The 15,625-nt window shown below is 42.7% G+C and overlaps 2 protein-coding genes and 1 long non-coding RNA gene across 4 annotated transcripts in view; 1 reads left to right on the top strand and 2 right to left on the bottom strand.

The window, feature by feature from the left end:
* The window catches only part of trim67 (tripartite motif containing 67), a 47,191-nt gene extending 40,577 nt beyond the window's left edge, over positions 1-6,614 (bottom strand). For both annotated transcript variants that reach the window (XM_023952765.2, XM_023952766.2), the window contains exon 1: positions 5,808-6,614. In XM_023952765.2, the coding sequence (XP_023808533.1) occupies positions 5,808-6,614 (807 nt within the window). The remainder of the gene's footprint in view (positions 1-5,807) is intronic.
* LOC144990067 (uncharacterized) lies at positions 5,937-7,731 on the top strand. Its single transcript, XR_013654000.1, has 2 exons — positions 5,937-6,309; positions 6,444-7,731. It is a non-coding gene; the product is annotated as an uncharacterized LOC144990067 (long non-coding RNA).
* A 1,230-nt stretch (positions 7,732-8,961) lies between these two features.
* Positions 8,962-15,184, bottom strand: exoc8 (exocyst complex component 8). The gene is made up of 4 exons (XM_004083776.5): positions 13,903-15,184; positions 11,626-11,879; positions 10,986-11,234; positions 8,962-10,155 (listed from the first exon to the last, which is right to left on the bottom strand). Exons 1-4 carry the CDS (start codon positions 15,050-15,052, stop codon positions 9,751-9,753), a joined length of 2,058 nt encoding a protein of 685 aa, XP_004083824.1. The 5' UTR covers positions 15,053-15,184; the 3' UTR covers positions 8,962-9,750.
* Positions 15,185-15,625: the final 441 nt, after the last annotated feature.

Below are 15,625 nucleotides of genomic sequence, written 5' to 3'. Positions count from 1 at the left end.
GGGATGGGGCCCACGGGACTGAGGAGAGCAGGGCCCGATGCTGGGTGGAGGCTGTTTCACCACCGGGGGACAGTCTACCAGCTGTTGCCAACCTACCTTATATACCTGCCTACCTTATATAATCACTTGGTAGGGTGATGGGGGGAGGGGGGTCAGCCTGCAACGCACCTTGGGGGGATGAGCTACTTGGCCGCGGTCCCCCTCCCATGGTTGCCGTATGGAAACAGGTCCTCCCACTCTTGGTTTTAATTGCACCTTAGACATGTGAGCAATCAGGAGATGTCCTCTCAATGCCTGCCAATTTTAACTGCACCTCAACAATATATATATTTTTACTGTTATTTATCCCATAATGGGGAAATTTTTCTCTGCAGTTTGACCCATCCCGTAGTGGGAGTGGTGAGCTGTAGACTGGCCACGCTTGGGGGGCAACAGCTGGCTGGGGAGAGCGGGGATCGATCTGCCAACCCTTCGGTTGATGGACGACCTGCTCTACCACCTGAGCTAAACTCCCACCCTAAATATACACTCCAACACACATACACACACTCACAAACATACATACATTATACAAGGAAGGTGAGGCCTCTGACCATCTGTACCCTACCCCATCCCTGGCAGGAGGTACCAGGCCCTTGGCAATGGCAGCCGAGTCCCTTGGGTGCTGGCTCCCTGCCGGCACCCTCTCTCCACGCAGGGAGAGGGATCCCTGAGTTCCCTGGCAAGACCAGGAGCCAGTGATCACATCACATCTGAGCCTGGGGGTGTCCTGGTCCCTGTGGTGTGGGCCCTTGCCCTCGAGCAGCGGCGTTCTCCAAAATTCCAATTGTGGGTGAGCCTGGTCGGGCCACGGTTACAACACTCCTTGTGGACCCCCAGCTCTCTTAGGCATCTTCCTCCTGAGCAGGGGTAGCTGGCCCCTGGCTCGCTCTCTCCTGGACAAACCGTGGGATGGGTGGATGGCTGCCTGGAGTGTGGGGCGGGTCTCCCTTGGGGGGCCTTGGCCCATGCCTAGGGGTCGCAGAGGGGGGATGCTCAGAACTCCTGGGTAATGGTGGGCTGCTCGTCTGGGGCTGGGGGTGCTCTCTTGGGGCGGGGCCCCGCGTTGGGCCCTCCCGATGCGGCGCGGGGGCTGCTCTTCTGGTTGGGCTGGGGCTTGCACTCTCTGTCCCCCCATGCCTCCCTGCTCTCAGGCTTTGGGGCCCCTGTGGCGATCCTGCTGGCCCTGGCCTTGGTGGCGGATGTGGGTGTTGGGGAGTACTAGCTCCCGCTGCTGATGTGTCGGGGGTCTTGGTGTGGGGATGACTGGGCACTCTCTCTCCTTCCATTTACATTCCATCCTCCACCCCAGAAGAATATAAACACTCACTCGAGCACAGGTGCTTTCTCACCTCTGAACAAATAGTTTGCGTGACTGAATGAAATGTTTCACGTTTTGGTCTGAAGGCATAAGTATGCGTGTGGGAAAATTATTAGTATTGTGTACATGTTGACACGTTTGTATGTGAACATTTTTGGAGCCAACAGGTATGTTTGTAACATTTGAGTGTGTGTGGGCAGGCCCCGCCCCCTTTTTTTTAGATTTGTATTATTTCTAAACCTAACCGCAATGCTTATAAACTTCCAGCAACTTGTTGCTTTATGCTGCTTCATGGACTTACCCCCCCCTTTTATAATCCCCCCCCCCCAACATCCCTCTCTCTTCTTCCCTCCTTTTCTTTTCCATCAGTTCAAACAAAAAATTGTTACAAATATAAGTACGATGAATATATTTTTGCCTAAATTACAAAAGGGGTTAAATCAAATGTGAACCTACTGTGACAGATTCATAAACCCTGTTGCAACAGTAAAATATGTCCAACACAAGAGGCCTTTCAGCTCTCATCTGTTTGCTCAGCTGTTGGACAGGACAAAAAAAAAAAAAAAGAATAGGAGATGTTCTTAGGAGACAAATAATGGTGAATCCAAACAAATCCTTTAAATGTCAATTATACCATGACTTTAATTGAAAAGTGAAGTATAAAATAACTGAGACACCTGTCACATCAGGTGCTCAACTATGGAAATTCATAAAATGGCCAGTGATCCCCAAAATTAAAGAAATGCAGTTCAAAATTATAAACAATTACTACCCATCGGCAGAGACGTTGAGGAGTAGATTTGGCTTTGAGGTTGATCCGTGTGATTTCTGTCATACAGCCCCAGAAACAACCCAACATTTGTCTTTTCATGTCCAGTGATCCAAAGATTCTGGCAAGATTTTCATAATTGGCTTAGTCAAAGACATACCCTCATACATACCCTCATGAAAGTTTTTTATATTTTTATATATGTATACTTTTTTTTCTGTTCTTTGTTTTGTGAAGAGCTGTGCATCGCATCGTTGTGTGGTTGTGTCTTAAAGAGTTTTTCAATGATTATATTTCAATAAAAAAAATAATGGCGAATCCACACAAGTCAAGTTGAAACGGCTAATGGAGATTCGTGAGGGGATGAATGATAGCTAGAATGGCTTGCGTAAAAAAGACAGACAGAGAGATTAGTCACAATGACCCAGATAGTAAAAGGCAGGCAGAAAAGGCTTTTTCATTCACACACACACGATAACAGCCGCACGTTGGCCGGATGATCTTATGAAAAACAAAGAGGAACAAAATCAGAGGAAGCCAACACAAGACGGACAAACGTCTCTTTGGACAATCGTTAGGGAGCTTTCACACTGCACTGTTTGGTGCACACAACACTGTGATTCCTCTGATGTCGCGTTCATGCCAGGCTCAGAAACACAAGTTCAAGTGACCGCTTTCAATGAAAAGCCTATGTAAACGCACGTTTCGGGCTCCTAGGTTCAACTCTCACATTTGTGCATCGCTTTGCTCATTTTTAAGTCTGTTTTCAGGCTTTATTTACAAAACATGCGGCACACAACACTTTGATTCCTCTGCTATGCATCCCTTTAGCTATATATTTATTCTCTCACACAAGTTTTGCCAATTTACAACATTTTTCGTTTTTGCTCTTTTTTCAAATACAAGTTTTGTCATGTGGGGAGGGCTGTGGCAGCGTGAAGGACCCAAAATGCAGAGGAACACGGTTCAAGGGCAAGGGGATTTAATCACAAACAAAAAGCGCTGCAGAGCAGGATAACAAAACTAAAACTAAACTTACTGTGAGCAAAACATGAAACATGGCATGAAGGGAGTCAGGGACGAGACGTTAGCAACGTTAATGGACCAGCACAAGAGGAAGGCAGAGACAAGACTTATATACAGGCTGGGCAGACAAGACACAGGTGAACACGATCAGGGCAGATGGGGACCAAAGGAAGTACAACTCAAGACATGACAAGACAAGAACCCCTTTCAAAATAAAACAGGAAACAGAACCAAACAAGACAGAACAAGAACTAAGACAAAAACCAAGACAAAACAAACTCAAACCATGACAAGTTTAAAAAAATACAGGAGTTCAGTTCAATTAAATGTATGAAGGTAAGGTACTGTCAAATGTGTAATAGATTAAAATGTAAAACTTTTACATTGATTCTTTATTTAAGCACATATTTAGGTGTACTTCCTCAAATTTGAATCTGCCTGAAGTTCCTACCTTCAGGCAACTAAATCATGTGTTCATCTTTTCTTATTTCCCAGAAAATATTTTTTTTGTGTATTTAATTTTGAATTTTGGCTACCAAAGCACAGTGGTTTTTTATTTTTTAATTTTTGCTAATATTTTGCTTCATGTGGACAAACCCAAACAGTTTTTTGATGTTAACGCAATTTTTATGCAAAACAGGTAAGAAACATGGAGCAAAATAATTGGTTGAGAACAATAACTTGAGTAAGGTTATAATAAATATTCTCCAAAAAATATCAACCTTTAATATTACTGTTTAACTGTAAAGTGATGTCCCAGAAATTACACTAAAAGTGTCCTATAAAAAACATGTTAGTTATTTCTTCTCTGCATTTTCTCCAACAGGAAGACTTAATACCAAAAACATTGTATCTTTTCAAAATAAAAGCTTCTTCCTGAATATTTTTCTAGGGTTAGGGTTCATAATAATGAAGCTTTATTTGTTGCATGCAGAATCAACACAAGGTCAATAAGTCCATGAAATGTTTGGGAGGATAAGAACCATTTTACTTGCCAAAAAAAATAGAGAGGTACTCATGGAATGCAGTTTAGTAGTACCTTGGAAACATAAAAATATAATAATAATAATAATAATAATAATAATATAGAATACAAGGAATGGATGCAAGACGCAATACAATCAAAAAGGCAGTAGAACAGTTGTTGAGCTGTTCATTTATTTGTTGTTAATCAGAAAATTCCAAAAACTCTTTCTTTGTGTTTTCTGGTAAATTCAGCAACACAAAAACTGGTATCTCTTTGAGCGCATAGTAAACACTATCCTAGTGTATTATGAAAAAACATCCCAAAAACATTTCAGGTCAATTATAAAGAAAACTGTGGATTTTCTATACTATCATCAAAGAGACTTGAAAATATTTTTAAATCCTAATTTTAACACAGTAAAAATGAAATCTTTCCAAATATTTTAACAGTAGTCATTGTGAGTGTTTTTTTTTACTTAAAATGGACAAAAAATTGATACATTCTTACACAAATCTTGTGATTTTTTATATACTAAAGGAAAATGCTATTTTAATATTTTTGATTTGTTTTTAATCACATTTACTGTAATTCTATAAAAAAAATATGCTGCTTTTTCACTCATCTTCACTCTATTTTATCATAAAATGTTAGAATAGAAAAACATGAAACTATTAAATTAAACTTTTCAAAACCCAATTCCAATAAAAATTTATGTTTGGTGTATTTTATATGATCTATTTTTTTATAGTGGAGGACAAGTACAAAGAAAATTAAGCTAAAAATATGATTTTTGGTTATTTCTTTATTAAAATTATTGTGAATAAGAGTCAGGTGAAAAACACACATTAGAAAAAGGTCATATTTGTTACATAGAAGCAGCAATTGGCAGGCCACAAGCTCCCTGCTCCGCTCCATTCTGATGCATTCACTTGCAGACAAATAGATCCATGTACATCTTTGCTTTCCTCATCTGAGCTGGAATCTGGATCTAAACTGTACGGCTGGATAGCTACGATATTGTTCACCATCATAATTAAGAGAGCACTGGAAACACTTTAATATAAATAAATAAAATTATAAGAGAGGAAATTTAAGCTTTGTTTGTGTGACATTTCTTATCAAAGGAAGGCTTGTTTTAAAAAAGAGTTGAAGTCCTGATGAGGCAAAACAATAAACCACATTATCATCAGCAAAGAGTTGAACAGTGGGTCCTTAAATTTTGATCTGAATCACTTTAAATTATTACAAAAGTGGGAGGGTCCCTCCTGCTGTCCTTTTCACTTCTACTAAAAACTGGATTTCCCTCAGTATAAAAAAATGAAATTTAACTGCCAGAGATTGAACTTGATTTATATAGATTTAGTCAAAACATAACTGTAGAAAAGAGGAACTTCCTCTGACTTCAGCACTAAAGCAGGATCATCTTATATTTTATAACAAAAAAGGAAAAAAAGTGGATAATAAATCACTTTAATCCTTCTTTAATTAAAACAGGAGGTGATTTATTGATGTCATCTGGCAGACAAAGCTAGTCAGCGAAGATATTTGGATGGAAATCAGCAGGAATTTGCCAAATGCTGTGGAGCAGATCAAGCAGAGGATGCATCACAGCTGGGATCCAAAATAATAAGGACATGTGTTCACTATTGTAATTATAGATATATTCGTGTGGGGGGTCCACTCACTTTGTGCTGCTTCCACATCACGGCCAGCGGTCTCACGTCGTGCTTTCCGTGCTTCCCCTCCTCCAGACACTTGGTGCAGACCGGAGCCCTGCAGCTGCAGCAGTACATGCTGAAGTTCTCCGCCTCGTGATCCACGCACGTCGCCGGCTTCCGCGCGGCCACGGGCGGCTGCTGACCGCCGCCCGGTGCCATCGCCGCGCCGCCCGCCGCTGCCTGCCTCGGCGGCGGCACCAGGCGGTGTTTGGCGAGGGGCCCGCGGGACGGGTGGCACCGCTGCTGGCACGCACCGCAGTAATACACGTCGCACTGCTCGCACATCACCGTGGCGTCCACGGGGTTCCGGTCGCACAGCTGACACTTGGGCGCTCCAGATGAAGAGGAGGAGGAAGAGGAGGCGCGATTCTGCTGACAACGCGCCACGATGGACTCCAGCAGCCGGTTCCGTGGGAAACCCCGCAGCCCGCGCTCGTCCAGAGAGACGCTCCGGTGGCACAGCGGGCAGGTGAGGGAGCAGTGCCGCTGGGGGAGGACTGGCGGGAAGACCCGCACGCCGTTCGGGGACTTGAGCTGGCACGGCGTGAAGGAGCCGTAGCCGCTGTCCGTCTCGCTGTACAGACTCATCTTGTCCATGTCCAGGTAGTCGTAGTCCGAGCTGCCCGAGGCTCGGCTCTGCGCCGGCGTCTCTCCGTCCGGCGTCTGCACGGTGATGTTCCGCGCACACATGAGGCAGACGTTGTGGGAGCATGGCAGCAGGATGGGCTCCTTGAAGAGGGAACCGCAAACGGGACATTTCAACTCTTCATCCATCGCTCCGACCGTGTTGGTGGTTCGAGAGAAACCGCTTCACATCAGCACCTACTGGCGCGGACAGCTCCCCGCAATGATCTGCGCATGCGCCTTAGAGGGTCTGTGGTTTTGACCTGTGAGCATAATAGAATGGATCACGTGACCCCTTGGTTTACATTGGCTGTCTTGTTTGATATGACGTCTCTACTTACTGTCCGCAATTGGGTGTAAAACAGTTGGAATCTATCCTGTTAATTATTGCTAAAAATTAGCCACGCCTCCTTTCCCATGTGTAATTTTAAGGTTACATTTTAAAGTAAAAAACTGATAAGCATTTAAATCAGTGTAAAATGAGTAAGACAGCTCATTAATAAATTAATTTGCAAAAATATTGAGCAATATCATAAAAAGAAGGTGAATTGTCAAGACTGTCAAATTCCACAAAAAAAGCTAAACACCCGCATAGGTTAAAAACTTAGAAATTCAAACTGAGACATAAGTGGCAAGTTATCTAAGCTAAGTTAGTGAATTAACAGTTTGCTGCAGAAAAGCTGTACTGTTTACATTAAAATTACTAAATGAATGATTTAAAATGTTCATTTAACCCTTGTGCTATCCTATGGGGTCAAGATGACCATCGACGTGTTCTCCCTACCATGACAAAGGTGGAGAGGATATCATGTAATCCGGAGACCAGTGAAGATCACAAATCATTGAAGAAAAAAGGTTCAGAGCACTGTCTAGTGGGTCTAGATGACCCAACTCCCAACGTTAAAGTGCCAAGGATAGCACAAGGGTTTAAAGATGGCTGACATGGAGTGGAATTAACAATATCAGAAACAGTATGTTAAATACTAAAAGAAAACATTAGTTTAAGTGAAACTATAACTGCACGATTTGAGACCCTTTTAATAATGTACCTATGTTTTAACATATTTTAGTCCACCTTTTTCAGAGCTCTTTCTGACTTAATTTGGGTTCAAATGTATTTTTGTGTGTGTGTGACATTTTCCAGGTTATTTAATTTTGTTTTGTGTACATTTATAAAGCTTCTAAGAGTTTTTTTTTTTTTTGAACAAAAAAGGTTCCTGTTCAAACACAACTTTCCCATTTCAATAAATGTCTTTGCTAAATGTCAGTCGACTTCTATGTTTAGATCTTTAACTGACGTACTTACTGTATGACTGCAGTTTTGCATTTGTTATTGCCTGCCAGGCAGTGACAAAGAAGGCCTGATTGTATCAGTAAAAACTCGTTGTGCTGGAGACAACAAATCACATGGATCCTGGCCGAGGTTTCTTTTGTGTGTGTGTGTGCAAAAAATAAAAATCTGGGACCATTTGAAGCTCATTTAATCCTGTAACCTTAAACTGAGCAGACAGCAGCTGTGACTTCAGTCCCTCAGGGGCCTTCACTAACCTCTGTTTCTATTCATTAACCCAGTTTGGTTTCCATTCCTTGACCCTCAGATCTGTTTGGCTGTGAAACTCAACTGACTTCTCATGAATGTTAACAAAACAAGAGCTAATTTGAATCTTTGTTGGGGACTACATGTGAAAGACAAGAATTTTCCTCATCATCATCCATAGATCCATCGCCATCCATTTATAGGGGTGGCTGTGGGGCAGTGGAAGGGCGGTCAACCTCGAATTGGAATATTGAAGGTTCAATTCCTGCCTTGCCCTCCCACGTGTCGTGTCCCTGGGCAAGACAGTAAATTTGCCTCTGGTGGAAGGTTGGCGCCAGTGTCTGGCAGCAGAGCCACCATCAGTGTGTGAATGTAAAGCGCCTTGGGCCCTCGAGAAAGGTAGAAAAGCGCTGTACAATTATACGCCATTTACCATAGATTTTAAAGGGCCTCTATCATGCTTGTCGTAAGCCTTTCAGAATAAACTATTTCCATATATATATATGTCCATATATTTCCATATATATAATATATGATAATATATTACCTCCACGGAAAAAGAGAGGGTGTGTGTGTCCGTTAGCCTGGCACTGGCAGCGCAGACTATTCCTGGAGGAGGCTGTTCTCATGTTGTGACATCAAAATGTGAGGACCCACTCGTTTTGGTGGGTTGGGAGGGGCTGGTGCTCAGAGCACAGGTTTTTAGAGGAATAGTCCGAACCACTTTAGAGTTTCTTTTTGTGAGTAATTATGGTTATAATTATTGCTTATATGTCTGTCAATCACTGACTGACATATATGCAATGGGGGCGTGGCTAGCATAAAACCTCCATTGCTAAGGAAATCCAAAAGTTCCATTTTGCTGATTCATCTAAAACTTACATTGATCTGTTTATTATCCCCAAGCGACCAAAACATAAAATGGTTGCCATGGAGATGAACACAACAGAATAGCCGTCATTTAGGGAAAAAAAAACATTTATTTCATCAACTTTTCAGCTGCAGCTCTTATCATTATTGGCATCTTAATCAATGTGTTTTTCCGTATAATGAGTGCTTATAGCATTCAATCATTAAAATAGGTTTTGTAGCAAGACACTTCACTGTAGAAACATTAGTGTATTTTTCCAGAATTGCCACAAGAGGGCGACAAAACCACAAATGAGTGGTAACATTTGTAATTTGAAGAAATTGATTTTGATGTACATTTTTTAATTTTTGTGTTCTTTTAGGTCCTAAAACAGTTACATCAAGTTTTTGTCAAGAACATAGATATTAATAACGAATTTTAAGTTGAAATAAAATTGAACCATTTCCACGTGTGAATCTACAGAAACCACTCATTTGAGCAAAATAACCATGAATCTAACCATTCTGTCAAATATTTCAGTACATATTTTTATTTGAATGCTTTAGATAAGTTCATATACTGCGGTATTTAAGTAGTTGTTGCATTATGAATAGGATTTGTGGAATAAACAACAATAAAGTGTCAAATAGCAAAAACGTCAATGTATGAAATCAATAACAGGTGCTTGCAAACATCTTTAATCACAAGAAAGGTTTTTACAGCAAAGTGAAAAGAGTTTACACTCTTTCCTGCTAGCATTTGTGCAAAGTGAAATGAGTGTAACCACATGTGAGTCTTGAGTGTTACGTGTCTGGTGTTCTGTGGACTTTTCTCCGTCCTGCAGCATCACATCAGTAAGTGTTGTGGTAAGAACTGAGCTGAAGAGGCTCCTCCAGGTGTCAGACCAAAGATGTGGTGCTGTCCGGGTTGACCCGCACCTGTCTTGTGCTCTTCCTCAGGTCTTGCAGCTGCTTGGCTGGCTTGCCAACGCTCTCCTCGAAACGGCGCTCAACCACCGGCAGCACGGTGTCGTGGAGAAAGGTGACGTTCTGCAAGATGAAGGACTTCTTCTCTGGGTCCTGCTCACAGCGGAGGCTGTAGTCCACGTGCTGCACGGCCACCAGGATGATCTCCCTCAGACTCTCCAGCAGCACCATGTGCAGCTCGGGAAAGTACAGCTTAAGGCCTTCCTCCAGGAAGCTCATCATCTGCTTGGTGAAGGCCACCATGGTGTAGCTCAGGTTCACCCAGCAGCCGTCTCCTGTGTACTGCTGGAAGCTTATGCCACAGCTGTGCATCTCCTCCTGCAGGAAGAGAGACACATGAACAGCACTGTTTGAAAACGTTCTTTAAATGAAACTTTGTTAAGACCCACTCCGAGGAAAATGGTGTTTTTATCCTGTTCTTGTGGCATTTTTCAGATGATGGAGGACAAATGCAATTTGAAAATATGCCGGGCGGGTCCCTGCTCCCTGCTCCGAGCAGGACCACTGGAAACACTGGAAAATTCGTACATTTTTCTTTAATAAGTTTTCCCAAATCAGAAACTTTGTTTCATTGAATTTTCAGAGATCTGCAGCCACTTTCAACTTATATCGTACACTACATTTTATGTATGACCCATTAAAATGTCATATAGATAGATTTCCCCTTAACTTGAAGGTTCCCCCAGAATCACAAAACAAATAAAATGGAAATAATGTGAGTTTTTATTTCTGTGGCCAGTACCATGTGATCCAGTACCAGTCTGTATCAGTCAGACCAGCAATATAGACAACTGTGGAGTGAACCAGACTTGAATGCAGTAGTTTCTGCTTTAGCAGGATGCTAAACTCTTATAATCAAAAAACAGAATGAACATTAGAAAGATTTCAATGTGTATAAAATATTTATTTTCAAGGACAATTTATATATAAACTTTCTTTTGACTCTTCTATTCCTCCTGTCTCCATATTCTAACAACCTCATGTCCTCCTTTCACGACATTCATATAGTTCTGCCTCCTGACCATCAGCCCTGACTTTAAAATATTACCTATTGTACCTCTCCAGGTGTGCAAATCTCAATCTCAATATATTTTAACCTGTGTTATTATCAGCCTCGTTTACTGCATAGAAGAGCGACAGAAACATACCATGAGCTTGGCCAAAGCCTCGGGGGTCATCAGGTTCATTCTCCTCCACATCTCCTCGGAGTTGCGGTGCTTGGTGGCCTCGATGATAATGTCCTTTTGACTCTGCAGGGCAGCCCTGATATCTTTGACCAGCAGCGACTGCAGCATGAAGGTCAGGTCCAGGCCGATCTCCGTCAGCTGCTGGCAGTGCTCTTTGGCCACTTTGACACATTCTGCGGCCGTGGAGAGGCTCTCCTTACTGTCAAACACCTGGAAGAAAGGCGGCAACAGATGTGATTAACATGATTAACATTCTCGTTGAAATAAGTAAACACCCACTACAATGAAAATGATGTTTTTTGACATGTTCTTGTAGCATTTTTCTGATGTTGGATGGCATTTATAAAGAAAAAATTAAGAGTAATATATCAAAAGATGATCTAAGTGAAAATTTAAGCTTTGTTTGTGTGATAATTCTTATCAAAGTTAGGTTTGTTTTAAAAAAATCTGAAGTCGTGATGAGGCAGAAGGACAAAACAATAAACCACACTATCATCAGCCAAGAGTTGAACTTGTCTTTTGACATAAAGGCTGTTAAAATAGAAAACAAAAAAGGAGTAGATCAGAAAACGATCAACATTCTTGGTAACATGTTGTCTACCTGTTTGCTGAAAGCGTCAACAAACATCTTCATGGCAGATCTGGACCAGACGACAAAGGCAGAGTAGCAACCCGTGTTCCCAGCAAAGTCCATCTCAAACTCTTTGGCGGTTTCCAGCAAACTGGTGAAGAAGATGTTGCAGAGTTTGTGGATGTAGAGCAACGTTGCTCCCTCGATGCGAAGCTGCCGGATGGCCGTCTGGACTGCCGCGGCTCGGTTTTTCAGAAACAGTTCGCAGGCTTTGGTGGACTGGCCTGTAATAGGCATAAATCGATTCCTATTTTAGTGACTCAAAATCCACTTTTCTTTAGGTTACATCAATAGTTATGTAAAAAAAGTAATAACCATAAAAATCGGGTTTCAATAGACTTGAAAAATAGATATCTACTCAAAATGGAGTCCATGTTTTTGCAGTAATACACACAGGTGGTAAAGCCTTGGACACAACTGCCCTGTGGTAGAAAAATAGGCAAACCTGTGTGGGGCTGTACAGCCAAGTGCTCTTGCACATTTTGTCTTTGGGAATGCTGCAGGCAACAGGTGGTAATGAATACTTATACAACATAAGGGAAAGGAAGGGTGAAGTAGGTGAGACGCAGCCATGTTCTACGTATTTTATAGTTTTCTTTACCCCCCCAAATCCTGCGCACGGTGCTGTTCAAGTGATAAGTGCGCACTCCTTCTGTGTAGCCTGACTGTTATGCTAACTCCACACTGGGCATGCATGGCGCTGAACGCGGGTTCTTGAACGCACTTTCAGCATACGTGCTCATACTGGACTGTCGCTACCCGATAGTAGCGCACAGTTATAAGATGCTTCCTGCGAAATGTTGAAGCGGTGCCAATCTTGCTCCAGGCTTTTTCTTTCACAGCTCTATTTTGATAAAGGAAGGCCTTGGTGTCATAGAATTTTGGCCGGGCACAAACCGCAATTAGTATTTCACCTCCAAGATTCAGTGTTTTGAAAAGGATGCTACTCATACCTCACTACCAAATCAGAGTCCTTGATTGGTCAAAGTACAACTAGTTAAACTTTCAGCACACGTTCGATTGCGTGTTTTGTACGTAGAGCCTGAAAACTGACCTAAAAACCTGCGTAGAGACGCGTCAACGAGAGAGCTTTGAACGCGGAGGCCCAAAACGGGCTTTTACGTGAGCACTTACATAGAATTTTCATTGAAAGTGGTCACTCAAACACGCATTTCCAAGCCTGGTGTTAACGTAGCATTAGAAATTTGATGATAATGGTGTAGTTTGTGTGAGTGTCCTGTCCTACGGACACTTACATGTCAGCATTTGCTTGGAGTCAGTAAGGAACCAGTACTCACTCATTAACCCTTGTGCTGTCTTAGATGACCCCACCCTTACATTGACATGTTCTCCCTACCATGACAAAGGTGGATAAAGGTGGAAAGATTTCATGTAATCCATGGACACCAGTGAAGATCACAAATCATTGAAGAAAAAAGGTTCAGCGAACTGTCTAGTGGGTCTAGATGACCCAACTCCCAATGTTAAAGTGCCTTGGATAGCACAAGGGTTAATAACGACTACAGTGTGGCAGTTTGGGCGGTGTTCGGCAACATCACCCGTATGTTATCAGTGCGTGTAACTTATGTTAGCCTTACAAATACTTCACAATATGCTTACCATACACAATGGTAGGTTCCATTTTCAAGGGAACTGCAAGACACACCTGTGCTCCTGTTAAGATGCGCCTTAAACTGGCCGGTCTACTTTCTACTCCCCTCCACAGACCTGGACAACCCAAAAACCCAGGGCACCTGTACAGGTCAGCCCCCGTACAGGTCCATGTGGCTAAAGCTTTAGTGACTCTGAATTGACCTTTAGGTGTGAATGTGTGAACTTGTTTGTCTCTGTGTGGCCCTGTGATGGAAGGCGAACTGTCCAGGGCGAACCCCGCCTTCACTGAAGAGTTGTTGGTTTAGCTCCAGTGACCCCATTACCCCAAACAGGAGTAAAGCAGGATTACACTGGTTGGTCCCTTAAAATGTTGACCTTCAAAACCTAAAATTAAATTAAAAGAAACTTTTTTTCAACATCACTTCCCCGCCTGACAGATCCAGAAGAGTGGGCTTTGAACACTTTTTTTTTTTTTTGCAAAACAAACGACATTGATGCTCCTAAATAAAAGTTTGAATTAAAAATGTTGCCTTTTTTTTGGCTTTAACGGACTAAAGAAAATGTTTTGGAAGTTAGTCAAACATCATCTCTTCTCTGTTTCTCTGGAAATTAAGAAAAGAACCAAACCAGGACCTAGTCTGATGAGCTGGGACACGGCACGTCGGGTCGCTTTAGGTCCACCACGGAGTGACCGATCCGGAGACAGCTCGAACACCAGCACCTCAGTCAGCTGTCGCACCCGCTCGTCCACCTTGGACCTCAACTCCTTGACCTTCTGAGTGGAGGGCTGGTCCTTCAGGTACTCGTTCAGTTTGTCCAGCAGGTCCACGGCTCCCTCAAAGTCCCTCTGGGCAATGCACACGTCCAGGTCCTCGGGGAGCTCCTGAATCCACTCGATACCAAGTTCTGCGCTTTCCTCTGCATCTGCTGGGTCCTCGTCCTCCAGGTCGAAAGGGTTGGTGGACACCTCAGATCTGATGGGGGACGTGGGAGCCTCCTCTTCCTTCTTGTGTCTGTCCTTAGACACCTTGTTCTTTTTGGTTTCATCAAGGATCTCCAGCCACTCCTTCTTGACCTTGCTGTTCTCTGCCTGGAAGATGCGGCTGTCCGGGAACATGAGGATCTTGAACATGTCCTTCATGGGGGGATTGTCCTTGACGTTGACCACGGCGAAGCTCTCCAGGTCGTACAGGTCGCTGTATTTGTACTTCACGGTGCCTCTGCGGTTGGGCAGCCAGGTGGCGATCAGCAGACAGTCGTTCATGAGGAAAGCATGGACCTTCTGGATGGGGGACATGTTGTCCACGTCAAACTCAAAAAGGTCTCCGTTGTAGACTAGGTGCCTCCCCGGGATGTCCATGATGTTCTTGGCTCCTTCGACTTTCTCCAGCAGAGAGGTGAGCGCCCTCTGCTTCACCTCCTCCGTCTCTTTGGGGAAAGCAGCCTGCATCTCCTTGGAGGTCTCATCCTTGTCTGTGGACAGCAAGGCCTGGGTGATGCTCTCCATGATGCTCTTCTGCTCCGTCAGGATGTGGCTCAGCTGGTACATCTCGCTCTCCAGGTAGGAAATCTCTTTGGCGGTTTCAATGAACTGCCTGTAGTTCTTATAGACATTTTTCTTCAAATTCTGGGCCGTTTCGTCGGCCAGGTTTTGGATTTTTTGCCGATGCTCCTGCAGATCCCTGTCGCCGTCGGACTGCTGTGACAGCTGTTTGACGTACGTTTGCGGATCGAAATTGGGAGATTCGAGAAGTTTCCGCAGCCGGTTCCCTGTTTCCGACATCTTTAGCTGTGTTTGCAATTATTTACGAACGCGAAATATTAGTAAAATGGCTATGAAATGTACGAACAAGACGAGTGCATCGAAGCTCCTTTTACATCCGCTTTCACTCCAACAGGAAGCTGTAAGCAGCAACACCCGAACGTCACGTGATCAGAAAAAGTTTAAAAATAAAATCGTAAAAAAATTATTTGATTATCTTTAGGCATAAGATAATATAAATTTTTGATTATGATTCGTAAACTTTATTCAATTGTAACAATTGAATAATTTAATTTAAATATCAGATATATGTTTACTAAAGTTCCCAGAACCCATCGCTAATATTTGTGCTAGCGATGCTTGCAATCTTTACCGGAAGTGGTAACCAAAGCATACAAAATAATTACATTGAATTATAAAAAAAAGATCACCGTCAAAGCTACCCAAATTAAACTATTGAATTTTTCTTTTTACTATATATATTGATATACTGAGCATAAAAAAGTGCCCATGTTATATATATATCACAGTGTTTTAGTTTAGACAATTAATTTTAAAACATATCATTATAATAGACAAAAATGATTAAGTAAC

Source organism: Oryzias latipes, chromosome 24 (genome assembly GCF_053564925.1).
Source record: "Oryzias latipes strain Hd-rR chromosome 24, Olatipes_Hd-rR_3.1".
NCBI classification, from domain to species: domain Eukaryota; kingdom Metazoa; phylum Chordata; class Actinopteri; order Beloniformes; family Adrianichthyidae; genus Oryzias; species Oryzias latipes.
The sequence above is the reverse complement of the archived record's forward strand: the minus strand, read 5'-3'. Positions and strand labels throughout refer to the sequence as shown.